Source organism: Poromitra crassiceps, assembly GCF_964638095.1.
Source record: "Poromitra crassiceps genome assembly, chromosome: 3".
NCBI lineage: Eukaryota > Metazoa > Chordata > Actinopteri > Beryciformes > Melamphaidae > Poromitra > Poromitra crassiceps.
The window spans coordinates 27,374,712-27,401,700 of NC_139625.1; the positions used below are offsets into that span (position 1 = coordinate 27,374,712).

General features: G+C 42.8%; 1 protein-coding gene across 2 annotated transcripts; it reads left to right on the forward strand.

The window, feature by feature from the left end:
• Positions 1-376: 376 nt before the first annotated feature.
• Positions 377-26,989, forward strand: aspg (asparaginase homolog; the record flags this gene model as incomplete). 2 transcript variants are annotated; one of them, XM_083633405.1, is made up of 17 exons in its annotated part: positions 377-665; positions 7,949-8,078; positions 12,826-12,937; positions 13,168-13,293; positions 13,394-13,477; positions 14,574-14,700; positions 14,825-14,937; positions 18,310-18,495; positions 18,662-18,775; positions 18,948-19,067; positions 19,243-19,374; positions 19,503-19,598; positions 21,930-22,093; positions 23,444-23,530; positions 23,994-24,093; positions 24,203-24,268; positions 25,725-26,989. In XM_083633405.1, the coding sequence occupies 17 exons, from the start codon at positions 377-379 to the stop codon at positions 25,761-25,763; spliced, it is 2,085 nt and encodes a 694-aa protein (XP_083489531.1). In that variant the 3' UTR covers positions 25,764-26,989. The 2 variants fall into 2 exon arrangements, with proteins under 2 accessions (XP_083489531.1, XP_083489532.1); XM_083633406.1 differs by lacking the exon at positions 19,243-19,374.

The following is a 26,989-nucleotide window of genomic DNA, read 5'->3' on the forward strand; positions in this document are numbered from 1 at the left end:
TCAAGAGGGCGTGCTTTACTAATTGTTGTACAGCATAGGCTACTACAGGACACTGCCCAGGCCAGAGACCGAAAGGTCCTCAACTGACCTGGTCTCACAGACGTATAAAACTGTCAATGTCCACGTTTACTACACATTTTGCATCATCATCATCATCATCATCATCATCATACCTGAAAATCTACTCCCACGTGTTATTACAGGTGTATGCAACTTCCAACCAGGTTTCATCATACTACTGGGTCTGGGGGTGGTCGTCGTAAGTAGCCTACAGGCAGTGGTCGCAGTGCTGGTAGCCTGCTCTGCTCGTAGCCCTTTAAGACAACTGTGGTGTTTGTTTTGAGCACTATTTAAAGCGGCAGCCCCAGTTGTAATGATGGCGGAATGGAAGAGGTCTATCTCCAATCCCTCCTCGGTGTCAGACAACATGACATCCCTCGCCCGGGCGCTGTCTCAACCGAAGTTGAACCATTTTGAGCACGACGTTTTTCATTCGCAAAATAACCTCAACCGCGGAAATGCAACGTTCCCAATCCGAAGGAGACACTTGTCGAGCTGCAGTAACCTGTCTGAATCCTTGGAACCCATCATTTCCCCCTGTGCCGAGGCACGAGTTATGGTTATCAACACAGGAGGAACTATTGGAATGACACTTCACGATAACGGTAACGTTAGATATTAATCTATTTTATTCTTGTTAACGGATTCCAATGTGTGCAGTGGTGGTGACTGACTAATGTGTCAGCTAGCTAGTTGTTAGCTCAGTGGGTGTTGACATGTGGCATCGGGTTAATCCCATGTCTCACGTGGGGTTCCTTTGCCTTTCCGACATGCTGCCACTCCGAACGTTAACTTCCATCATTCGGACTGGCGGTCGTCACGTACACCCTTCAAATAGCGCGGCACGAAGTCGTTAATACTGGCCAATTGAAGCTACTAGGCTATGTGAACGGGCTAAATATAGCGTTAGCTATGTTTGCATGCTAGCGTTACTGCAATACAGAACAGCAAACTGACTATAATAAACTAACGTAGCACAAGTCAGCTGCCAGCATCCTAAGATAAAATAAGTTATCCACTAGCCTATGAATGAGCAAGATTGGGAGGACTGTCAGACATCCAAATTAATAAATGCCTATTCTGGGCTAGGCTAGCCTAACTATCTCTCACCACCCAGGAGTTACTGTTAATACAACTATTCTCAGATGGGGGTCCCTGGGGCTATTTGGGGATCCTTTTACGTGAAAAAGTTTGGGAACCCCTGAGGTAGACTACACCTGCTGTAGATAAGTGCAGTGAAGTATGATGCCATGTTTCCACAGTAAAGCAACAACATCGCACAGCTGGAGCAACATCACAGATTCTCTCAATGAATAACTACTAGTTGAAGTGAAGGTATTGCACAACATCTGGGCATAACAACAAATCCTGTGGGGTGCAATAACATCCTGTCCTTCCAGCTTCAATTGTTGCATCAAACAACAAGCATTCTCCAGACTGTCAACTCTGCAACAAGAAATTGTCTTATTTATTGTTCGTTTGTATTAATTAATTTCTTACATTTTTATTAATATCCTTCTCCTAAGTAGAATGCTACATACATAAAGGTTAGTGTATTCTCTGGAGCTGTTGACATTGCCTAGAGCTGGCATATTCGCACCTGACTGAATGTGTTGATCCATTATAATAATGCAAATGCTCTGATGTCTGCTAATTTGAAAGAAACCCATATTGTGTTGTCTTCACACAACCATGTGCTCATAATTTATTTGAAATCCAGACTGCCTATCATTCAGAAGCTCATGGCACACCAATCAAACATTCTGCAACAACTGCAGTTGGAGAATGTTTGATTGGTAACGGTGCATAAATCCTCGTCAAACATGGTGGTGGAAATATTCAGCTGTGGGGATGTTTCACCTGTTCCCGAGTTGATGACTTGTACAAGATCAACCACACATCGACCAAGCAAAAGTACCACTCTATTCTGCAGAGGCATGCTATCGCCTTCTGCCAAGTAGACCCTAAACATGCATTGGAACGATGCCAGGCCTATTTGAAGACCAAAGAAGAGCAATGAGTGCTGCTGACTTGCATGGCTTTCCCACCACAGTCACCAGACCTCAACCCCGTGGAACATCTTTGGGGTCATTTGAAAAGGTGAAACATACTGTAACATTACAACAATTTTACATGCTCTAAAAGAATGCTGGAAAAATATGGATTCTCAATTTCTTTTCTTTGGTCCTTTCTTGTTTTTTCATGTTATAGAACATTCATACGGTGGTAAAAGAATAATATACAACAGAGTTCATGTTAGAGTTCACAGTAGCTTCCCATCACACAACAAATGATGTCACAGATCACTGATAACCCCAGACAGCAAAGGTCACAAACCAAGGATGTACAAATAAAAGATGTCCTCCTTTCAACTGGATGGAACAGAACAGGTTACCCTGAAAGCCCCAGCAAAAGGGCGAGCTGATCGTTAGGCAGGTAACCAATCAAGGGACTCCATATCCTGTCAAAGATCCCTAGGTCACCCTTGGCTCTAGCACAGAGTCTCTCCATGGGTAAGACCCGAAATATTTCTTGGTACCACGTACCACTGGCTGACTGTAGGAGGCTTATCCATAATCCAATTAACAAGAACACACCTTCTGGCCAAAAAGACAAGTTTTTGGAAGAGCAGTCTATAGGACGAATCAGCTTGACGTCACTTGTCACCCAGAAATGCGGAACCCTGTGGCAGTTAATAGTATGAGTTGTGTCAAACAAACGTTAATATCTCAAAAACTATACATGACATTGCTTATATTTTGACATTCTGAGTGAGAGCAGAAGTAGCTCAAGAGTTTGATGTCTAAGTTATATGCATGTCCTGTTAAAGTTGCGTGAACTGTCGCAGCTTTTAAAATGAAAACCGAGTTAACTGGCTAGAGTCAGACACTCAAGCCTCGCGCCACTTGGGCTCCATAGGGTACCATTGCCGTTGCCACCCAGTGACGCGGTTTGTTTACCAAAATGCTGCTCTGCTGATCCCTCGTATTAGAAGGCTTAAGTAGCATGTTCTTGTCTGGCAGATTAAGCAGAAACAGACCTGGTGTTTTTTCAATTCTATCAGAGTCAAATTTGTTTTCTTGTTTGATTCTCGAATTGATGCCAGACAGAGTGCAAGCTGTGAAGGTGGATGGTGGACACTGGACATATCAAATATGAAATGTGGACGTAGTAAATGCTAACAAAAATTGTTTTTAACTGTAGCCTATAGTGAAAAATTATGTAATATTCTTTAAGAAATATCATTTGATTATTTTTTGGGGGGATCACCTTATTTGATTTACGCATTTATCTATTATTATTTTTTATATGGGTGGCAAATAAATGGCAGGCAGACTATTAGACGGAGCATAGCCAACTCACTGTCCTCAGACAGAGCTCAGCTGTGAAAACTGTGACCAAGTCGCACTTTGTGTGCACCATGGAAAATTCTTTGGGACTACTTTAAATGAGAGGGGAGATGTTGGCAGCTGAGAGACATATGACCCTGACCATGAGACATATGACTGACCCTGGAACACACAGACATCAAACAACCTAAATTTAGGATCCATGATGAGAAGATCACAAGATCTTGTTCAGAAAGGTAAAGGGAGAGAAATGCCCTTGTCAACATAACCTTTGGCCATGCAAAGCAAAGGTCTTCTGGAAAATCTTAGTTCATATTTGAATGACTGTGATCCAGCCTAGTTTTGGCCCTGTAATTTCCACGGTCAATGATCATTTAACGGCTCAATGATCTACCCCACTTGCTGCTTTTTTCAGGTATCCTATTTTTTCAGTAAACACTCATGTGGCCATGTCCTCACATAAGCCCTTTGCAACTGCAAGCACTCGAGAGAACAATTTCACCCCAAACTACTTCACTAAGCTTTTTTGACATTGTTACCCTTTTTCAAAGTTAAAGCACTAGCAGTAGCTACAGCAAAGCATAGATGAATATATACATATATACGTATATAATATATATATATATTTTGCCATTGACAGTCTTTAGTGAAGGGAGACAGGAAAGAGTGGGCAGAGAAAGCGAGCGGTGACATGCGACAAGGTCCCAGGCCGGTCCTGAACCCAGGACATCGCAATCACATGGCACGCATCCCAGACCACTGACCCACCTCACTGTTTAGCCTATGATGTTTACAGAGCTGATTGATTGATGGCTTGGTACCAGCTTGGTACAGGCACATGATAGCTAGACATCACGTCTGGCAAATGAGGCTGAAAGTAATGCCTCACCTGATTATGCGCTTTCATGCATGGAGTTACCAGCTGAAAATTTGAATGAATCAGCTGGATGTTTTTTGGTTTATCGCACCATTCTCTGTAAACTCTAGAGAGGTTAGAGTGTGACAATACCAAGAGTGACAATACCAGGAGGGAAGCTGTTACTGAGATGCTGGCACCACCACGTCTGGTACCACCAAGACTCATGTCAATTAGATCAGTGGTTCTCAACTGGTCTAGGCTCACAACCCACATTTATCCTAGTCATTAAGTCGCGTCCCAAATTTCTGATTCCTTAATGCCTATATGCAAATTAAACAAGTTAACATGTGATGCTCACAGCAAGCATGACATGTTTGGTACCAATGCCGATGCCTTACGGCTTACGCCTTCTAGTTTTCACTCTGGCTTTAAAAGTGAGCCCACTACAGCCTCTGAAAGACAGCAATGTTGGCCACGCCGACATCTGTGTACTCAAAGTACTCTTTTTTTTCATACACACATCCACTCAAAACGACTCACTCAAAACGGCCCCGCAACCCACTTTTGGGTCCCGACCCACCAGTTGAGAACCATTGAATTAGATCATGCATCTTGCCCAGACCAATGTTTGGTTGAACAAAATACTAAACCAATGCCACTTCACCATGTCTCCATGCTTAAAGAGCATAATGCAGGTTAGACACCACTTTGCATTAATATTAGGGGTGTCAAAAATAATCGATTATAAGATGCATCGCCATGCGGACCTGCACGATTCTGCATCGATTCACAAATGTCAAAAATCGATTCTATTTTTTTATAATCAAATCAAATAGAATGGAAGTACATGCAGTTGTTTATTTTAATTATGGATCATAATACAATGCAATTCTAAATGCACTTTTATTGTAAAAGTAGCCACACAGTGAGAAAAAAGAAAGTGAGAAAAAATAAATCATGTATTGGGGAAAAAAGGGATGCATCGATTTAAGATGCATCGATAATCATAATTGAATCGAATCGTAGCCCTCTGAATCGTAATCAAATCGTGAGGCCAGTGAAGATTCACAGCCCTAATTAATATGTAGGACTTTTATGTAGCAATTAGGATTCTCTTTTGTTTTTTGTTTTTCCCCCACACATAGCTGCATCTAGACTGGTTTTTGTGAGGCATCTGGCACATAAAAACCCACAAATCTAGCAATAACACCTGTGACGATTTTAATACACAATAATCAAATGTTCCCTCGGAACATTACCTCCGTACGCCGACCGTCTGTCCCGCTCTGTCCGCCCGTCGAGAGGCCGATCATTGAAGTACATCACCTCCACTCTGCAGCAAAAACTCCTCCCCTCTGTAGGTGAAACTGCTCTCCTCTTGAGCTCCAGCGAGTGCCACTTGCGTCCGTCTCCGACGATAAAGTTATCCGACTCAGACCATTCTGCAACTGGCTTACATGAGCTGAGATGGTCGGTCCCAAAATTATATTTCCAAATAGGTGTTATTTTGAAAAACCCATTGCATATTGGGGGTCAACTAGTTTTTACTACATATTACCAATAGATAGAGCCCAAACTAAACAGAAAGTAAACAGTTGCCTTTGTCAATGCCGAAATACATTCTGGGCAGTGTCAAACTATTGTACCAGACAGAGGGTCAAAATGCTGGTTTTGGTGGTAAATGATCGTACAAATACGATAATTATCGTACGTCTGGTGTTTTGGAATGTTTTCTGCTGTACACATTGACTGTATATTATTATTATTACAGTAAGTACAGTAGCCCAAGTGTCATCACAGGTGTTATCTGCACAGATGCCATTTTTTTAACATGTGCATTATAATGCCACCTTTTTCTCCATATTTCTGCCCTGGGGGCATGTTTTCATTTTGTTTTTGTTTTTTGGGGATATTTTCATAAGAATCTTGAGTCCTAACTGTAATTTTTTTTTTTTTTACCTGCACCATGCTCTTTAATATATTGAGTTGTTGCCACATGATTTATGAGTTGCAGGCTTGCATTAACCAGCAGGTTTGACTGTTGAAAAGATTTTTTCAGTCTGCCACAATGCCATCCTTAAATTTACCACTAGGGTTCAGTATGAGACTGATGTGGTGGTGAAATGATACATTCCCTATTCTCTCATGTCTTCATTGATTAATGTTGTATAGGGATTATAGACAAAACTTGAATTACATAATTAAATTTTAACTTCTTATTTAAGAGTGTAACCTTACACACCACCGGTACGGTTAATTCACCTCAGCAGAGGCCACTGTGTGCAGCAGACTTTTGGCGTGTGACCCCACTTGTCAAATGACCCTGGCCCAGGCATTCAGATTCTGGTACAACATCGGTAATATCATCAGTAGTCTAGGACTTAGGATGTGTGCCAAAATTTATATCTGACGAATACCCCCCAAATGGCCAGGTTTTTAAGTGAATGGGATCCCCCCCCCCCCTTCAAAGACATATTCATGAATTTCTACCAGTTTCATCTTCACATAAAAAAATGGTATTAGGCTTTTTCTTGTAATATGCAATTTAGGCAATATCTATATATCTATATAAATTTGGCAATGTGGGCTCTCTCTGTTTCTCTGTTTACATTTTTGTCCCACTGATGATGTCATAGTGACATCACTGATGATGTCATCAGTGATGTCATAAGAGCGATTGTGATGTCATCAGTGATCTGAAGTTGTGATGTCATCAGTGATCTGAAGTTGTGACATCATCAGTGATCATCAGTGATGTCATAAGAGCAGGTGAGGCCGCACAGCGGCTGAGCTATGTGAGCTGCAGGGCAAGCTCGACGAGCTGCAGGGCGGGCGAGTGCCTAGTATCATTAAATATGCATAAATTAGCATATAAACTGTTGTAACTACAGATTGTTCAGAATGGCAATTTATTACCATACAACAACACACAGGAATTGACATATATTTATTAACTTAAACTTTCTGGACTTAAAGCAAAGTTAGAACTTTCGTGTCATCTAGAGTTGAACTGACAATTAGGAATTTGAACAATATACTGTAGTAGAGGACCATGCTCAGAAATCTATGCACTTCAGTTAGGAGAGAATATCTCAACTATTATAGACTAATATGAGCCCTGCGAAGTGCGAACAACTTGGATGGGATGTGTGCCAAAATCTCTATACCGGGCAAAAAACGAAAATGGCCAAAATGGCCCTTTTGACACTACAGGTGAATAGGATTAAATTAGAATGAATCATAATTAATCAGTGGTGTGTCACATGTAACAGTATGCTGACTTTTTTTCTCAGAATTCTGACATTAATCTCAGAATTCTGACTTTCCCCCCTGATTTCTGACATTAAACTTAACTTTATTCTGACTGTATTCTCAGAATCCTGACAAACTGAACAAAAAAGTGTCGCTAGTCCTCTGTGTTGTTGTTGTTTTTTTTGGTGGGGGGATTTCAGGCGACCCCATTTGACTTCCAGGCGACCTCTTTTTGGGGCCGCGACCCCAGGGTTGGCAACCACTGACTTAACCCATTGCCTTCAACTATTTCATCACATTAATGAGGGAGTGACCCCCTCGAACCTTGCCACATTAAGAAAATATTATATTCTTCCAGTGATTGTCGCGATATAGTAACCAAGAAAATGTCACAGTGGTGCCTCTTTTCTGTTGCTGTCACCCACAGTGCTTGCCCCTTGCGCCAATGCTTTTGTGCAGAGCCTGCGCAAGCTGCCGATCCTCCATGATGAGCAGTATGCCCAGCAGACCTGTCTGTATGATTACTATCAGCCACCTGAAAACACCCTGGTCCTGCCGTAAGTTCCACTTCGTCTTTTTTGTATTTAATGTCTGTCTGTTGAATACCGTATCATTCCTACAAGTCAGGTTTACACAAAATGACAACCATATCTTTCAGAGTCATGGCCTCAAGTTTTTTTAAATTAAACAATGTTTCAAATGGGTTGCCCAGCAGCTAGGATCATGAGCTTTGCTCAACACAGATGAGTCTACATTATATCTGCCTTTTGCAACTTTATTAGCTGTCAACCTCCAACATGACTTATTAACAATTGCAAATAGGCATTCAGGAGCCAAGGACTACACATCATCACCTGACTGTAGTTGTAGGATGTTTTATGACACTGAACATGATTACGATGGTAGAGTTGGAATGTCTTGGTGGATTGCGATGGCGTCTGAACTTCAGTTTGAGGAAGGTGTTGATGCCTCCACCCCTCCATAGGAACCTCTGTGAACTTGCATGAGGATCAGTCTTACATCAAATGAAAATACAAATAATACAAAAATAACACAAATACAAAATCTAAATACAAATACAAATTCTAAAAAATCTAAATAATTGACAATGAACTCATAAGGTTGTCATGATGACTCATGTGACAGATTAATTATTTTGGGCCGTGTCCACAGACAGTGTTTTTTTCTTAGCCGAGCGCTTTGGATGTAAAAAACATGAAAGCCCAGAGCGCTTCCAACGTGCATAGACACACAGCCACGGAATTAACTCTGACAGTTAATACTAGCTAATATTGGCTAGCATACAAGGTAAATAACAAGCTAACATCGACCCAACAAGATAAGACTTAATAATAATAATAATAAATAGTCCTGCCTCTTCCTCTGTTTCAATTGGTCGGTCAAAAAAAGTGACAGTGACCATTGACCATTGTCTTATTGTAACTGTAACCATGTCTGTTATGCATTGCATACTGTGTTGTATCTTATGGCCTCTGTCAGGACCCCCTTGAAAACAAGATGGTACACCTAAAGGGGATCCTGCAAATAAATAAATGTCACTAATTTCACATTGATGAGCAGCGCTCTTCTCCAAAAGTTTCAATGTTTTCTACTTGAGGGACCCAGAGGGCCTCGCCTAAAAATACCACAGAGAGCGCTGAAACACCAGGCGCGCTGCTGGGAAGAGGAGCGCTCCTATCGCCTCTGTAGAAAATCTATTGCAGAAAGGAGCTGGCAGCTCAGAAAATGCTTTCTGTGGACACGGCACCTTAATCCTCCATTCTTTGACTATGCATGTAGCGTTGCAGTGGTGTACGTGATTCAAATAAATATAATACCCAACAATACCCAAATAATTCATAATGAAAAAACCCTACAACATTCCAATAGATTTACTAGACTACTTGTCTTCCCAATAACCACAATTTTATTTACAATTGATCAAATCCAAAGTTATATGGCTGCCTTAGTCATTTGAGGGATAGCCCTCCCTGTGTTCGAGATGGATTTAATAGTCCTAAATCACATTTGAGATAAATTCATATTTGCAGTCCATCGTTGAGAGAGTGAAATCATAGATGTGCTTTTCAGATCTTTGTGCAAGTCAAGTTTTTGGTTGTACAGTATAGACTAAATCATGTTAGAATTGATTGCAACACACTTTATTGATATGAATATTAGTTTTATACCAAAGACTGCAGTTGGTGTTATGATCATAATGCAGCGTAAGCTCCACTTCATATTTCAAGAAGCAGAGATTGAATCAAACCCCCTCACTGTTCTCCCCAAGAGTAGCAACACAATTTTACCACTCTAACTGCTTGTGTTGCCTCGACAGGAAGCCGACGCGCCATGCTGACCGGCTATTTCACGGGTGCTGTAGTACTGTCTGCTAGCATGTGTGCCTGCACTGTGCGGGTGCTGTAGTACGGGTAGCATGTGTGCCTGTACTGTGCTTGAGAGTGGTTTCATGTCTGTGCTTTCTCTTTCCCACCAAATGTCAAGGAGTGCTTATCTGGCAGGAAACGCTTGCTGATGTGGCCTCTGGCAATAGGAGGAAGTGCCAGAAAGGGACATGGGAGCACAGAGCTGCAGGTTACAACATGGAGCATCTATGGGTCCAATGTGTGTTACTCTGCTCTTGCTCGCCTCACCTATATTACCAGGGAGCCAGCTGCTTTTAATATCTGGCAGATGAGATGACTACCCTTAATACATAATGTTTCTATAATATTTGCATCTGCATCACATTTGCGTCAAGGAAGTTTATAGTTTGCGACAAGTTGCTGTTGCCCACCTGGTGAAAGAAAGGTGAAACTGCTGCCTCTAGCGTGTTTGATCCATGCTGTGTCTAATCTCCTGACATGGTGCATGACAGTGTTATGGAGCAGGCAGATGACCCCCTTGTGACCGGGATGCTGGTCAGGTCACAATTCCTCCAGATAGAGGCCGAGTCCAGGGCAGAGACTCCCTGCCTCAAACCTCTCTCAACAGTCTCCTGCCTGGAACTTCCTGAATCTTCATGCAGACGCGCAGTGCCCAGCCCCCCTGCCCATCCATTCTACCGCTACCCTACTGTGACAGCCTCAGGTCCAGGGGGGGGGAAGGTGTGCTGGGTTGTATAGGGTAAGGCTGGATTCACACAGGATCCAGCCCAAGCAGCTGTGCGAGCGAACCAGGGAAAGTTGTTTTTAAAAGGCTGTAGGCTATTTTGTATCTTTAGTTTAGTTTCTCTCTTTTTTTCTTTTTTTTTCTGTTATATATCTGCTATTTTACCATTTCCTCCTGATCGCTTTCAGTCGTATATCGGAGCCGTGTTGTTGAAACATTTCCTGCTGGTCCAGGAAATGTTACAGATACAGCTGAGACTTTTGGGATAGAGAAAGAGAAGAGAGAAGACGAAAGAGACAGAGCAGAGCTGTGTGTGGGCATCTATGCGATTGGCCAGCTGCAGTGTGACGTCGGGTTGCATCCCCCCCAAAGTAGGATCCGTCTGTACTTCCTGGCTGTACGAGCACTGCATGTTTTTCATGGGGGCAATGCAGAGCGCTGGATCCTGTGTGAATCCAGCCTAAAGATAAAGAAGCCACACAACAGTCACTGCTAGCCTGTTTTGAACAAGACTTTGAACAAGGAAGGGGGTGGTACTGTTTGGCACATATAGTAGTGCTTCTTCTGTAAGACTACTATTTGCTTGTCTGGGCATCACTTTACACAGCTTCAGTAACTACACAGGGAGTTTTCACATGTCTACCCTCATACAGTAGTAGCACTCTTCTCGAATTACTGTTCATCTCCATTTTTGTTAATTATCTACTTGCTAAATATCTCGATGTTTAGGAACCCTAACCAGGTTTACATATACTAATAGTGCCTTCACAAACTAAATATTAATAATTATATAAATCATAATTAATTTTGCAATTGTGCATGTTCTTTTTATTAACTTGCTTGTTTTTTTGCATGATTTACCTATTAAATATTTGCTCAGCATTGAGTTTATACAGTGTTAACACATCAACTGAAATAGGCTCATATGCAAGTCTAATGAGTCTGCTGCTGTTGATAGTATGTAATTGCCAAGGGAATTCGTTTATTGATTTATTGAAAAGCTTTATTCATTTGATGTTGAGAGGCGAGCCGCAAGGCAGTTTGCCCCAACCGCCAACCTTCTTATGCCAGTTCTTAAGCCCCCCCCCTCCCCCAACACAAACACCACTGCTCCTTTTATTAGTAGCAGGGTATGGGGCATCTTAGCGCTCATATGCTAATGTGCAGCCTTGCTGTACTTGAGGCTACACTGCCAGATGAATAATTGGTGATTTGAATATTGTTTCTTGTAGCACTTTGGCTTTAAAAGATGATCAACAACATATGTTGTAGGGCTGAGTGTGGACTTAGGGCTAATTGGAAGAGTGTCTGTAGGCCCCTGGTGAGGTGGACTGAGGCTAGCAGGGGTTCCTCCCCCTGCTGTTCCATTCAGCCCGTCTCTGCGTTAAGAGGCTGCCCTATGGTAATGTGGGGGGGGCTGCCGTGTCCCACCCCATTGCGTTAAAAGGGAGATTAAAGGGGAAAATCTTTTCACAGCTGCTTAGCCGGGCACGCTTCTTCATTCAGTGTCGCAGGTGGAATGCCTAACATAAATATGTATACACGCCGTGAAGCAAGCCTGAGCTGACCTCTTATAATTGGGATGGAAAAGGTTTTTTTCTAAAAGGTCTTTTATTGGACACAAAGGTCTACTGTAGGCCAAACAACCCTCAAGCAATCTTCAAGAACAAACCAGCCACCTTCTGTCCCTCAGCTTTGCCAGTATTTACTATACACAAAGGTAATGCCTAATGGAACAGTAGGGCCTTACCCTGAGGAAAGGGAAAATGTTCAACTTTGAAGTGCTGCTCTCTCTCCCCAACATGTGCCAGCCATGCCCCTCCTTCATCGCACCTCCATCGTTCTCTGTGTGTGCTTTGAAACAGGTTTTGGCGTCATGCTGCTGAGACAGAAGGCCCAGCTAGATAGACTTTGTCAAGCGTCATAAAGTCGGCTTGGTTTTAACATTCCCCTACCCTTCTTTGTACAGTACTCCCTTCTCTCATTTAAACAGTACTTGGTCCAACTCTGTTAAGTGAACGCAACCAAGAGAAAGAATGCTTTAATAACCCGAAACTAATTTCATGTTTAACTATGTGTTGTCAGTATGTCTTGGAGTGAACATTTGCACCTGCTATGACTAAAGCCATATAATTACGTGGGATTTTGTATGTGATGATTGAAACTCATATAGATAATTTGTTTCTTATCCAGGCTGAATAAAGACAATAAGAGGATAGTCTACTCCATTTTAGAGTATTGCCCCTTGCTGGACTCTTGCAATATGACTACAGACGACTGGTGTAGAATTGCAAAGGACATTGAGGTAATTGCTGCCATATTAATTTCATTTTTAGGGTTTACTCTATAACCGTAAATTGACATACAGCATACCTTTTATTTTTTCTCAATCAATTATACAAGCTTGTATTCATTCATTTTCTAAGCATGCACATAATACCACAGTATACAGAAAGACATTTGCGTGAGAATAAACAGATCACACTATCTGAAATGATTCACGATGTGCAATCCTCATTTGTTGTCTGGCTGCAGAAAAACTATGAGAACTATGACGGTTTTGTGATCCTCCATGGTACAGACACCATGGCTTACACAGCCTCCGCCCTGTCCTTCATGTGTGAACACCTGGGCAAACCAATCATTCTCACGGGCTCACAGGTAAGAGCTGCTATCTTCATAGCTCCAACAAAGAAAACACCTCTATGGGCACTTGTAAGTGTTTACTGCCCTCTAAAGATAAGATACGACCTGTGTTCAGGTGCCGATCTATGAGATGAGAAACGATGGCCGAGACAACCTCCTGGGGGCGCTGCTGATTGCTGGACAGTTTGTCATTCCTGAGGCGAGTGAACGGGGATGCCGGCACCTGAAAAGCCGCTCATCTCAATGTCATTGGATTGGGTGGTACTTCACTGATCTTAAAGACGGAGGAATTATGAGCAGTTTAATTTGTGAATGAAAGAAAAGGAGGATGGATGTGAAAATGGATGATTCCCAGCAGTGAATGTGCAGTGTTAGTTTCTCTTTATCACTACGCTTTCTTAGGGAAAGATGAAATGTTACTGTTCATGTTTTGAGGCAGCAGAGAATATCTCATCCATGTTCTAGGAAGACGGGTGTGAGAATGAGCATTGTTTGCATGCAAAAGCCACCCTAGACTAAACGACAGCCAGATGTGTTTCACCATACTGAACAACAATGACCAGAAACGCATGCACGCACACACACACACACACGTGTTTCACCATACTGAACAATAATGACCAGAAAAGCGCGCGTGCGCACACACAGCCAGATGTGTTTCACCGTACTGAACAACAATGACCAGAAAAGCGAGCGCGCGCGCACACACACAGAGATGTGTTTCACCATACCGGACAACAATGACCAGAAACGCACGCACACACACACAGCCAGATGTGTTTCACCATACTGAACAATGACCAGAAACGCATGCACGCACACACACACACACACAGATGTGTTTCAACATACCGAACAATAATGACCAGAAACGCATGCACGCACGCACACACAGCCAGATGTGTTTCACCATACTGAACAACAATGACCAGAAAAGCGCGCGCACACACACACACACACACACACAGCCAGATGTGTTTAATAATGACCAGAAACAGGAAGAGAAGTTGTCTGTAAGTAAAGATTGATGTGTAGTAAAACTACATTTGTTGTATTGCATCTATTATACCGCCTCGTGTTGATGAAGGCTGCGTCAGTTGATGAGGACACTGATGTGTTTTTATTGACTGGTGTATTGTAATGGGCCTGGTTAAATCCATGCCATGCTTAGATCAGGTTACTTGAGTTACCACGTGTCTTTAGTTCGGCCGTGTTAAAGGGAATTTCTCTTTGCGGTAGTATAGCAAAGGTTTCTCCATTGAATAAAACAAACTCCTGTTTCTTTCTGCATTCAGGTGTGCCTGTATTTCCACAACAAACTCCACAGGGGCAATCGTGTGACCAAGGTGGATTCTGGAAGTTTCAATGCCTTCTGCTCTCCTAACTTGGCTCCTCTGGCCAACGCTGAAGTGGATATCAAAAGTAATCAAGGACTGTAATGGGTGTGTCATGTTATGTGTCAAAAAAAAGTCTGTTGATGTCCAGCAGGTCTTTATTGATCTTGATTTATTGATATTGATACTGTTCTCTCCATCTTCCCCCTCAGTCAATTGGGACACAGTGTTTAGGGCCAACACCACAGCAAAGTTCCAAGTGAACACTGAGCTGAACCGGAATGTGGGCCTGCTCAGGCTGTTCCCCGGCATCACTGCTGCTACTGTAAGTGGCTCCCGAGAGAGAGGGTGATGCAATGTGCTGTGTGGATTGACTCTCCGCTTGCATGCCACCACTGCATTCTCCCTACCAGAGAATAGTTCATGTCATGATATGCTGGAGATACAGCTCTTGAACTGGACTAGCAATGTTGATTCCCCCTCCGTCATACTCACCAGAAGTCCAGAAGTTACTTCTTCTCCTGGGTCCTTAGTTGTAAAAACTACAAAATACTGTATACGTTTTTCTTTCAATGGCTCATAGCTTGATGCCTATCATATAGTCTTGACTCTTGGCTAATCAGCCAATATTGTTGGTGGCCCGCATAAGCAGGAAGCTGTGCAGGGTCAGAAACATAAAAACATTGATCCCATGGTGTCCTGGAGCTCAGGTGCAGGACCTTGCTCATGTGCTCGTCATCCTCTCTCTCCCAGTCTTGTCTCTTTCCATTGAAGCTATCTAATAAGAATGGCAACAACAACAACCGCAAAATCTAAAAAACAAACTTTCAATTACAGATCACTGATTACCTGTCTTGTCTATTATAATTATTTGCATAAATGCCAAAGGTTCACCCAGTCTCCAAATTATGATCTATATTTGTTTTTGTTTTTTAGTTTTTTCCTTATTGCGAAGAAAAGGAAGAAGAAATACAAAAACAAAACCTTCTGAGTCTATGGTTTGCTTTTGGAAGATAGAAACAGTTTATGACATTTTATTGTCATAGGCCAGTGGTTCTCAAAGTGGGGTCCAGGGACCTCCAGGGGGTCCCCAGCAAAAAGAGGAATAATGTATTTTCACTATAATTCCATCCATAAGTAACACAATGACAGAATGTATGGCTATTTTGGTCATGGTTTTCAAACACTTTCTGCAACATCTAAATGCAAAGATGGGGGACCCTGCGACAAATCTTCTCAATTTGGGGTCCGTGGTCTAATTTGTGTCAGTTTAGGGGTCCTTGACGTGAGCAAGTTTGAGAACCACTGTCATAGGCTAATCTCTTAATGCAATTAATGAATGTCTGTTTCTGATATTTACAAGTCCTCTTCTTTTGCCGCTGTCGTTGAACAACGTGGGGAAAGAAATGGAAGGGAGAAACCACATGTGGAATAGTAATAATAACTTTATTTGTATACCGCTTTTCAATACAGTACAAGTAACAAAGTGCTTCACAACAGTCAATCGATACAAAACAATCGTGTAAAATACTCAATAAAAAAGAACACACAAGCAATCAATATAAAATAATAGAACAAAGTAGAATAAACATCACATATTAAAAGCTGCTCAATAAAAATGTGTTTTAAGAAGTGAAGTAAGACGGGGAACTGACTCTGCAAGCCTGATCTCTGGCAGGTTGTTCCAGAGTGGAAGGGCCCTTACAGTGAAGGCCCTGTCTCCTTTAGTTTTCAGCCTAGTCCACAGAATGACTAGCAAGCTAGCAACGCCCTACCAGAGGATCTCAGGCTGCAGCCTCCTGGCTCACAGGGGGCTCAAAGTTCCGAGATGTAGGATAGGGGCCAACTAGGGCTGCTCCATTACAGCAAAAATCCTAATCACGATTATTTTTGACTGATATTCGAGATGACGATTATTCATTGACTTTTGCCAGATCATTTGTTGAACTTGAAAAAACTTTAGTCTTTTTAATATAATTGAACTGAAAAACAAAGAAATGAAAATAAAAGTAAAAATTTAGATAAATAAATAGGCTAACTGGAATAAATAATATATATATATATAACAAATATATATATATAAAAAAAAATCTCGATCTTGTTTTCATAATTATGGGAAGACAAAATTGTAATTGAGATTAAAAATGTATTAATTGTACCGCTGCCAACCCACGCCTTGCCTTAAAAATAATTAAAATAAATTTAAAATGAATCCTAACCTGAACAGGCAGCCAGTGCAGGGATGCTAAAACCGGGGTGATGTGGTCACATTTCTTGGTTTGAGTTAAAAGCCGAACTGCAGCATTTTGAGCTAACTGTAGGCAGTGGATTTTTTTCTGACTAAGACAAGTATACAGGGAATTACAATAATCGAGATGGGAGGAAATAAAAGCTCCAGGTCTGAGGCTGAATTAAAAGACTTAACCTTGGCAATATTTCTCAAACTAGGGTATCGGCTAGGCTCGCCGGCTACGAGGGCTTGCAGCACGCAGCTTGGCCACTGCGTGGCATCGCCCGCAGCTCAGCTGCTGCGTGGCCTCGCCTGCTCTATTGGCATGCGCAGCGCACAATTGCCTGCTCTATTGGCATGCGGAGCACACATTTGCCCCCCCTGGGGGAGCACGGGGAGAACATGCAAACTCCACACAGACAGAAAGGCCCTTACGACGAGATACCCCACCTGGGCAGTAGGCACTGAAGATATGGGGGGGAACACACAGCGCTCACAGTGTCCCAGGCGAGAATCGAACTCAGGACCTTCTGACTGCGAGGCGACAGCTCTACCACTGAGCCACCGTGCCCGCAGTCTCACTCGTCTCACACACACACACACACACACACACACACACACGATAGTAAGACGGATGCAAAGATTTATCTCAAATATGATGGCTTGTTTTTTTCTAAGAATCTAATTCAAGGCATCTCACTGTTAGCTGTATTTCATTTCTTTCCAGTTCATGTTCTAAGTTGCCAACAAAGCTTAGCCCAGAGAAAAATGAGATGGAGTTATGGGCCATGACCAATCACCCTGTAAAGAGCGGGGATTGGCATAGATACTCCAACATTTAGCTGCACCTCCCCCTCGAGAGGCTGTAGGGAGGCTGGCTTTATGCTCTCAATCTGCTCTCACTGCCCAGGTTGGCTATCAAGACCCTCTAACTGGCTTTATGGGCACCGTTTTGATTAGGCACCAGGCTCTCTGCCATATGATGGCTTCTTTCATCATTTCGGTCAAAATTCTTATCAGAGGCTTGATCCCAATTTGATCTGAATAAAAGATATTGGTTGAACCTGGCAGTTTTAATGTCACCTCTTCTCTTGCATTTTATGTTAAGAGCCCTATTCTTGCCTATGACATTATGCCTGCTAACATCTTAAAATTAATGGTTCTTGCCTTCCTGCCATTTCAGCAATCTCCTCTCTCCAGATGCCAGGCTTACTGGTGTGGTATAGGGTCTCCCAGTGCCAGTCAGCCGCTGACTGAGAGACTGGTTGCATCGATGGCACCAGATGGGCTTTTAGGGGAGCGGTTGGGGTCACACGTGGGTATAGGAGGGTGGTGGTGGTGGTTGGAAGGGCAGATAACAGAATACTAATTCCTCGCTCTTGAGCCCACCCAGTCGGGCAGCCAGTTCAGATAAACACAAATATGCTGCTGTTTGCGGTCTGAAACTGTGTTTGCATCTGTGTGCAGGTGAGGGCTTTCCTGCAGCCGCCCATGGAGGGTGTGGTCCTGGAGACGTACGGCAGCGGAAACGCGCCTGATAACCGCGCTGACCTGCTGGAGGAGTTGAAGAAGGCCACTGACCGCGGTGTCATCATCATGAACTGCACCCAGTGTCTGAGGGGGTCCGTGTCCATGTCTTACGCCACTGGCAAGGTAGGTCATGCCAAGTTGGTCGGTAGTCGTGCTTACGTTTCCTCCTTGACTTTTGATATTTACTAAGTGTTGGAGGGATTAGTCAGTTGAGAAGAATGTCAAACTTGTGATCAGGGTAGACAGAAGGAATCAATGAAGCCATCACTCTTTCATATGACTGCCTCAGGTTTTGACAGATGCAGGGCTGATAGCTGGCTGTGACATGACTCCAGAGGCTGCCCTGTCCAAGCTGTCCTACATATTGGCCAGGACAGAGCTTGATCTAGAGACCAGGAAAAAGGTGGGTCTGTACATTCAGCTGTAGCATCATTTTAACACTTTCTTTCTGGTAGAACTGAAGAAAAACACTCGAGTAACACCATAACCAGAGTTGGCGTAAACGAAATGTCACAGGTACACCAAAGAAAAGGTGAAGTGTGTGTGTGTCTTTCTGTCCGTCTGTCCCTGTGCAGATGATGGGCCAGAACCTGCGAGGTGAGATGGTTGCTGACGTAGAGGGAGCCAGGCTCTCCCTGACCGACAGCCGTTTCATCCAGGTCATCGCCAAATCTCTCAGCATCAGCTGCAAGGAGGTGAGCTCACCAGCAGCTACGACCGAAGACATGCACACGCTTCCAATTCAATTCGTTTATTTGTTCGATAGGGGACAGGTGTACATTAATGAAAATTTAAAAAAAAATGTAAATGCACGACAATTGCAGTCACAGGACTGATTTCCATTGCTTGTCCCCCTGCCTGATGATATAGGCAATACTGAGACTGTGTGGCACTGCCGCTCCGACACAGCTAGCAAGATTTCTGACAAACAGGTTTTCATCAGGCACTACCCTATCTGACAAAGCTTCCTGGTCCCATCGAAGTACATACTTTATTGAAAAGGTTGTCATGACCAGGCTGATGCATGACATGAAATGAAAAAGTTTAAAACTAAGCTTGTTCAGTTCTTATCCAAAGGCTTTTTACACTTAAGCGCTTTCATGACTAGTTAAAATCTATGGTGTCTACAGGAGCTGGAAGCGGTCCGTGATGCCCTAACACCTTCACTGGCATGTGCTGCTGCTAAGATCGGAGACTTAGAGGCCTTAGAAGCTATACGGGAAATGGTGAGCAACAATCAAATCTATCACTATAAATGGACCATGACCTGTATTTGATCGTATTGTTCCAACATCTAATATCACTTTCACCACCCAGGATCATTATGGTATGATGACCTGGATCCATCCCATGTAGGAGGAAAGTTCACATTATCATCATCAAAAGCAAATGTGTTTTCTTTATTTGTTCAACTGGACCTTCACACCAGGCGGAGCAGCATTTGACCTGGTTTATCTTGACCAGGGTTGTTTTGCAGGTTCCATCCACCCAAGTGGACCCTGTCACACTGACCATCAGCCAGGGTCACTGTTGCCCTATGAGAGGGTATAAGAAACACGGAATGTGTGTGCACACAGGGTGCAGTCCTGTTTATATCACATAGGACAGTACAAAGTTCACAGAGCACATTTTTGAAATGAAAAACATGAGACCAGACTGGTATGGCAGGCCTAGCATAGCATCGCCCCAGAATAGTCACATGTACGTCTATGTCACATGCTTGTATGTGACTTGTCTGGCATACAATCACTGGGTCAATGAACATACAGTTCCTAGTATCTATTTATTTTCATTCTGACCTCATATAATTTCTGCTTCATGCGACGTTTGTCAAATCTTGAAAAAGGAGAGTTGAGTTCTATACTTACATGTATAAAAGCTAAGTGGTTAAAAGCAGACATGAAGCTCACTTATTGTATCTGCCTCCTAACACTAGCTTTGTTTTTTGGGCTGGTAAAATCAGTGTGTACCATTGATTCCTGTAAGATACATACTGGAGATGACTTGCAGGTGAACCTCGCCATGTTCGTACTCTATACTGTAGTAGATAAATAGATTTTCCCTCCTTTGTGGTGAACTTTGACCTTAACACATTGAGTGCCAGCGACGCCATATGGCGTCATTAGAAATTTACCGTAGGCTGCCAGCGACGCCAAATGGCGTCAGTAACTCCAAATTGTTTTTTTGACGATGGGGTGTCGATCTAAGCTTCTTACATCGCCTCTTACAATATTGTAGCTATTGGAGGTCTATAACCTATTTTACAAACCCCATTAGGTGGCGACAGCACTCTCCTGATAAGAGAAAGTGTAGCCAAACACACAGAAGAAGTCGCTGGGGAAAAAGGAAATCGCATCGCATCCGTCCGTATGCATCGACATGCATGAAGCCAAACGCCAGTGCCTGTGCCCGCAGCAGCTGCATCCGCTGTCACAACTGAGCACCTCCGTGTCCGATAGCAACAGCAACCTGCGACAGCACATTCGCATAATCAGTCTTATTATTCTCAACTGGAAGCATTGTGGCCCGTGACAAACACACGCGGAACCAAAAAGCTGGATGTCGCGCACCATTCACTGTGTGTGCAGCAGCAGAGAGCCACCAGACACATAAGACACACCCAGGAGGAGGCGTGTGCAGTTGAGGGGGGGGGGGCACGCAGAGCAGCATACACTTCACCCAGACAGACCCAGACATCAGAAAATTAGCTTCAGAGTCAGTGATGTGCTTGAAATGTTTAATTTCACAAAAGGCTCATTATCTCAGCTCGTAGAAAACAAGGGCTGTTTTTGGTTCAATCAAGCTATCTTCTCCGGCTCATAACTAAAGAACGGAAAATGGGATCAATAAACTTTTTTTTGCAGGTGATAGAAGAGAGTCTCATCGTTATTTGGGCGTGTTCAGTGTTTACATAGTCATTATTAAAGAAATTATATGACTGTTTTAAAATGCATTGCGGCCTATGTGGCACAGCAAGCAACCTTTTGCCCAAGGGCCGTGGCACTCAAAGTGTTAAGGATAATCTTTCAGTTTTTCAGACCTTTTGATTTTCATGAATCCACCTTCTCTTCATTTGGTTCAGGGCACGGTGTTGCTGAAAAGCCATAGAAAATATAGCGTTTGTTAAGCACCATGTGAAGTACAGTGTAACTGATGCATTCATGTTGTTAAGCACCATGTGAAGTACAGTATAACTGATGCATTCATGTTTTCCTCTTGCACAGGGCAGTAGAGATGAAACGGTATGAAAAACTTCATATCACGATTATAGTGACCAAAGTTCTCAAGCTTATCAATCAGTATTGCTCAAGTGTGCTGAACATTTTCAAAAGTACTGATATACTGTGTGCCTGCGCCTGGGAGACTGTTGCTTTAGTTGATGATGATGGAGGACAGTATTTGACGGTTCTACCGCCCCCCCCCCCCCCCCCCCCCCTTTTTCAAGGCACTGTAATCATGGGGACACGGTAATCATGGTAACACGGTTTTAATGATAATTTTGAAAGGCGTTTGATCACGGTTTATCATTAAAGTGGTTTATCGTTTCATCCCTACAGGGCAGTCCCCTGTGTCTGGGTGACTATGATGGACGCACACCCCTACACATTGCTGCATGTGAGGGCCATCTTAAAGTGGTGCAGTACCTATTGAGTCACGGGGCTACAGTCTATGCTAAAGATCGCTATGGGGACACACCTCTATCCAACGCTGTGCGCTTTAGGTAAGGCTCGCCTCAAATGTAAACCATGAGGGTGCATCTGTTTCTGTTCATCTGTGTGTCCGGGTAATGATAGCAGTAATGAAGCTGCATGTTGGGCATTTAAAATCCCCCTTTGGCCATTAGCAAGCGTTTTGATAGCTTCTCTTCAGCCCAGTCTTAAGTGAAAACAGGCTAATAGCTGCTATAGAGGGGGGTCCATTCAATGAGCTGCTGCATGGTAGGAAATCTGGCTCTGGTTAAATGACAAGGGGGAAGTAGCAGCTGTCAGAGGGGGGTTTGAAACCAGGGGAGCACCTTGTAATGGAGTTTAGAGGCCAAACAATAATTATAAGCTAATTAGGCTAATTGTCATCTGACAATTTAGGCAGTGTGTATTTTTATCAGAGTTGTTTTGTCTTATTTTGTCATTCATTGACATTGCTCTAAATATCTATAGGGGAAAACCCGTCACATCAAACTCTGAATGTTTATGTTTTAGTGCAATGTTGAGCCTCAGGGTGAAAATCGGTGTACATGTCAAGTGTCCTCTTTAACGGTTGGCACAGCAAGTATGGACTTGTTGTCTTTGTGATGGGAGAGGGACACACTGAGCCACCAACGCCTGTCGTTATACTGCCTACTCACACACGCCTTGGCTTGCTATGTCCTCCTTAAGTCTATCTTTATTCAACAACTTTTAGAAGGCATTTTCAATTGCTTTCAGGATGTCCGCATGTTTCACACTGGCTTTCAGCCGCATCCACATTTCATAGGGCGTTACAACCTGCTGCCCATATAAGGAATGGCAGAGAGCACAGAGAAAGTAGTCTCAGCTAACAATGGAGGGGAGCGTCTTCTGAACCAGTCCTACCAGCCAGCTCCCAGTTTCACAGATGAGAGATACTAGCAGGTTGACACTGCAGGAAGTGTATTTTAAGGACATGTAATTGTTTCTGTGGTTCACAGCCTACAGACCTGTTCTTTAAACAATTAGGTTTCGTTACCTTGCTTACTAAGCTTTTGATTTTTTTACCCTAAATCAGTGCTGCTGAATAGTGCTGAGTTTGTCCTGTTTATGCAAATGCAACTATATGTGACTCCTGTGTGGGTGGTTCATTGTGAGGCTGTAAGGAACTTGTCCCTACTCGCCTAGCAACAGTCACACCACCACAGCCTCTGTCAACCCAACTCAGAATTCAAAAGTTTGGAATTGAAGACATGATATCATCAACAGTAACTCTCTCTCAACAGTAAAATTATAAATGATGGTCAGTTGATGATTGAGAATGTGCTTTGTCTTTGATCGGTTTTAATGATAATAATAGGACTACATGATACATTTTTCTCCATCTGTTTTTCTGTCTAACCCAGACACAAGGATGTAGTGAAGCTGCTGAGAAAGACTGGAGCCCACTTCTCCAGGGATGAGTTGGAGGAAGCAGGCACAGAACTGTGCAGGTGAGACACACGCACACATGTATACAGTAAATATGTATAAGCAAACGCACACATTTACAAGAACACATCCACAGTTGCTCAGCCACACATAGTGACCCATCCTACATGTCACAGGTGCGACCAGTTGTCCCAGTCTTGCGCAAACGGTCGGAATGTTCCCCGGCAGCATAGCTTTGGATCTCTTCAGCATCTCCAATGTCAGCAGCCATATGAGGCATTGCCTGGCTTACTTCTACCATCACCTTATCACGTTTTGATGTAGATGATCCAGACAGTTCATATGTGCAGTTTTTTGCAATGTAAAAATGGAACACACCAACTTGCTAGAGCAAACAAAATGTTTATTAAAAGCATCTTAGCACAAACATCTAACTATCAAACTTTGTCCATTTGCTTGAGTACAACTAAGGTGATTGTGTTCTTATTAATGCTGTAATTAACACTCCTGTTATCTGTGTTTTAGCCTGGCAGCCAGTGGTGACCTGGAAGGTCTGGAGATATGGAGCCTAGCTGGAGCGGATCTGAATAAACCAGGCTATGATGGACAGACCGCAATAGGAGTTGTGAGTTCTGGGGAGACTCATTCTGCTTCAATAAAAATAACAAATAAAAACCCTTCCTGTAAAGCTCCTTCTCATTCATATTCTCTTTGTCATCCCTCACCTGTCTCAGGCCCGGGGTGTTGGTAAGAAGGAAGTGGTGGCATTTTTATGCCAGCTCGCAAGCCCGAAAGCTCAGGTAACAGCTGTTTTCCATTCTAGCTCCTATAAACCTGTATGTTTCACTCCAAACCCCACTACTTCTACCTGAGCAAGATGCCTGCTAGTCCAACACTGAGATTGGTGATTCTGTGACTATGTTCCTCTCAATCACATGTCTGTCTTATGTTCAATTCCAGACAATATTTGGTGATTTTAATGAGTATGATGAATATGATGAGGAGGTAAATGACATTTAGTATATATGTGTGTGTTTTCCATATTGAGCATGATATCCCCCTGGCATGACTGCTTTGCCCCCCCCCCCCCCCCCCCTGTCCATTTACATCACCCTGTGGTGTGTAGCTCAGGCATATGCCCCCTTCTGTTCTGTAGAGTGATGTGTGGCGCTTTCACAGTATTGCTGCATCGATGAGTTTGATGCCTTTTTGCAACTTCTTATGTTCCCTCTCATACAGTGTTTGTCCTTTCAGAAAATGAAACGAAACCAAAACTGTGTTCATGATTTTTTTAAATAATTACAAATTTAATCATTTGTAATAATTTCTCTATAATAATAATAATAATAATAATAATAATAATCAACTTTATTTATGTAGCACTTTTCTAAAAGCAGCATTTACAGGTTTACAACAAGGCATTAAATAGGAATTGTAAAACACAAAAGGAGAAAACAAGTGCAAATACACAATAGCTGCGACCACATTATGTAAATTTCCAAAATGCAGGATAGCAAGAGCAGCCGACCCTACTCTGCCTCTGCTACGCTGCATTTAGAAATGTGCACCCCCCACTGCCCCATGACACACACACACACACTTGACCTCCATGCCAAATGTCAGCCTAGTGCGAAAACCGTGGCCACCAAAGGGTGGTGAACTTTTTGTGGACCGACCCATTAGCGGATTTCACATCCTACGGTTTCGAACTTCCAATCCATTTAGGTGTTCCAGTGCCGGGGCCCTAATCAATGTCATGCTTGCACCTGTTTTACTTCCTGCCTTTTAGACACAAGATGGGTGATTTGGGTGGGATGTTAAATAGGCTAATAGAGCTGCTGGTTGCAGCTAAAAGGAAATGCAAATGAGGAAATAGGTTAAACAAACCTGTCAAATGAAGTGGAAAAACAAAACAATGACATAAATGTATGTATGTAATACTGTAGTATGTTTCAAGATGTGATAAGTACATCTCCATGCCTCAAACTTTGTTTTTTAGTTGAAAATGTATCGGATAAAATTTGATCAGTTAGCGATGGCTTTACATAAACTGGCTGCGAATCCTAAACCTGTGCAACCTGCTGAGTCTGAAGGCCTAACCCTGTGTGTGTGTGTGTGTGTGTGTGTGTGTGTGTGTGTGTGTGTGTGTGTGTGTGTGTGTGTGTGTGTGTGTGTGTGTGTGTGTGTGTGCGTGTGTGTGTGCGTGCGTGTGCGCGTGCACTCCAGTTGAATCCTGTGTCTTTCTCTTTGTGTCAGAATGGAGGAGTGATTGAGTTCACGGCCCCCCGGACCTGATCCTGAACTGACGCCGCCCGAGCCAACAGGACCCGTCCTCCACCTCCTCCTTTACCTCCCAAGCCGTCCGCTGTTTCACATTACAGACATGTGCATACACCTGTAGAATGGAATACTGCTTTAAGCCATATATTTTCTGCACGTTTTTCCTCATATAGTTCTAGCACCGTACTCTGCCTATCCTTCCAAACCCCCGAACAGCACAACCTTGAGTAATCAGTGATGTCAATGCCTAGAAGGGGCAGCACTAGATCAGATATGTTTATCGTTGTACCACACTAGTCTCATATGTGTATGGATGCATTTGACCATACTGACTGTTTCAATCAAATGTTTTTCATTTGGATTTGAATATTGTGACAGCAAATCAGGGAATTCAAGGCAACCGAGGTGAATGATAAAGTCCAATAGTCCTTCAACAGTGATCTCTTTTTTTGTAGCTGCTTCTTAAAGCAATGTTACATTGCTGTCTGTATCTATAGCAATATATTCACGATCAGTGGAAGTACAGGGTTGATTCCCAGGTCTTATTTATTCACTATTTTTGAAAGTGAGATGTCAGATGTAATCATGCACACTGGTGTCCTGGGATTATTTGAGATTATATCCAACACTAGCACTGGTCCACCTAATATACATCTGCCCCCAAGGGAGTGAATAAAAAAAAAAAAAAATCATTCTTACTCGCCCGGCCTGTTTCTATGCTGCTTTCCTAGCTGGAGAAGTGGCAATGTGAGATTCAGATATCACGCGAGTAAGAGAAGGACTTGAAACTCTGCTGTAGTTTGTGTCTTCTGGAGTGTGTTTGGAGCGTCTTCTGAAATAAAATAAAAAAACAACTAAGTGACTGCATATAATGCTGGTCTTGGCGGTGTTATGCAACTGGTAATCGGTATTAAACTGCTGCTCTGTATAAACACTGAATGTTACATTTGACATAATTTAATGACCGTTCATTCCAATCCAGATCTTGTTCTCTCTTGTATGTTATCTATAAAGGACTAGCCTATTGTTTTATTCTCTGATTACACGTGACTGTAAAGTGCAGATATATTTTGATAATATACCAAGATGTGACTTGAATTCTGTCCTGCTGGCTCCTGCTGTTGACTGTAGTAGTTTCTCAGTGCTCTATTGCAAAAGCATATGTATGTGTTGGTGTTTATGTTAAAGTTTTTTGGCGATATTGATGTAAAAAGTGCTATATGTGTTGGAAAAAGCACAAA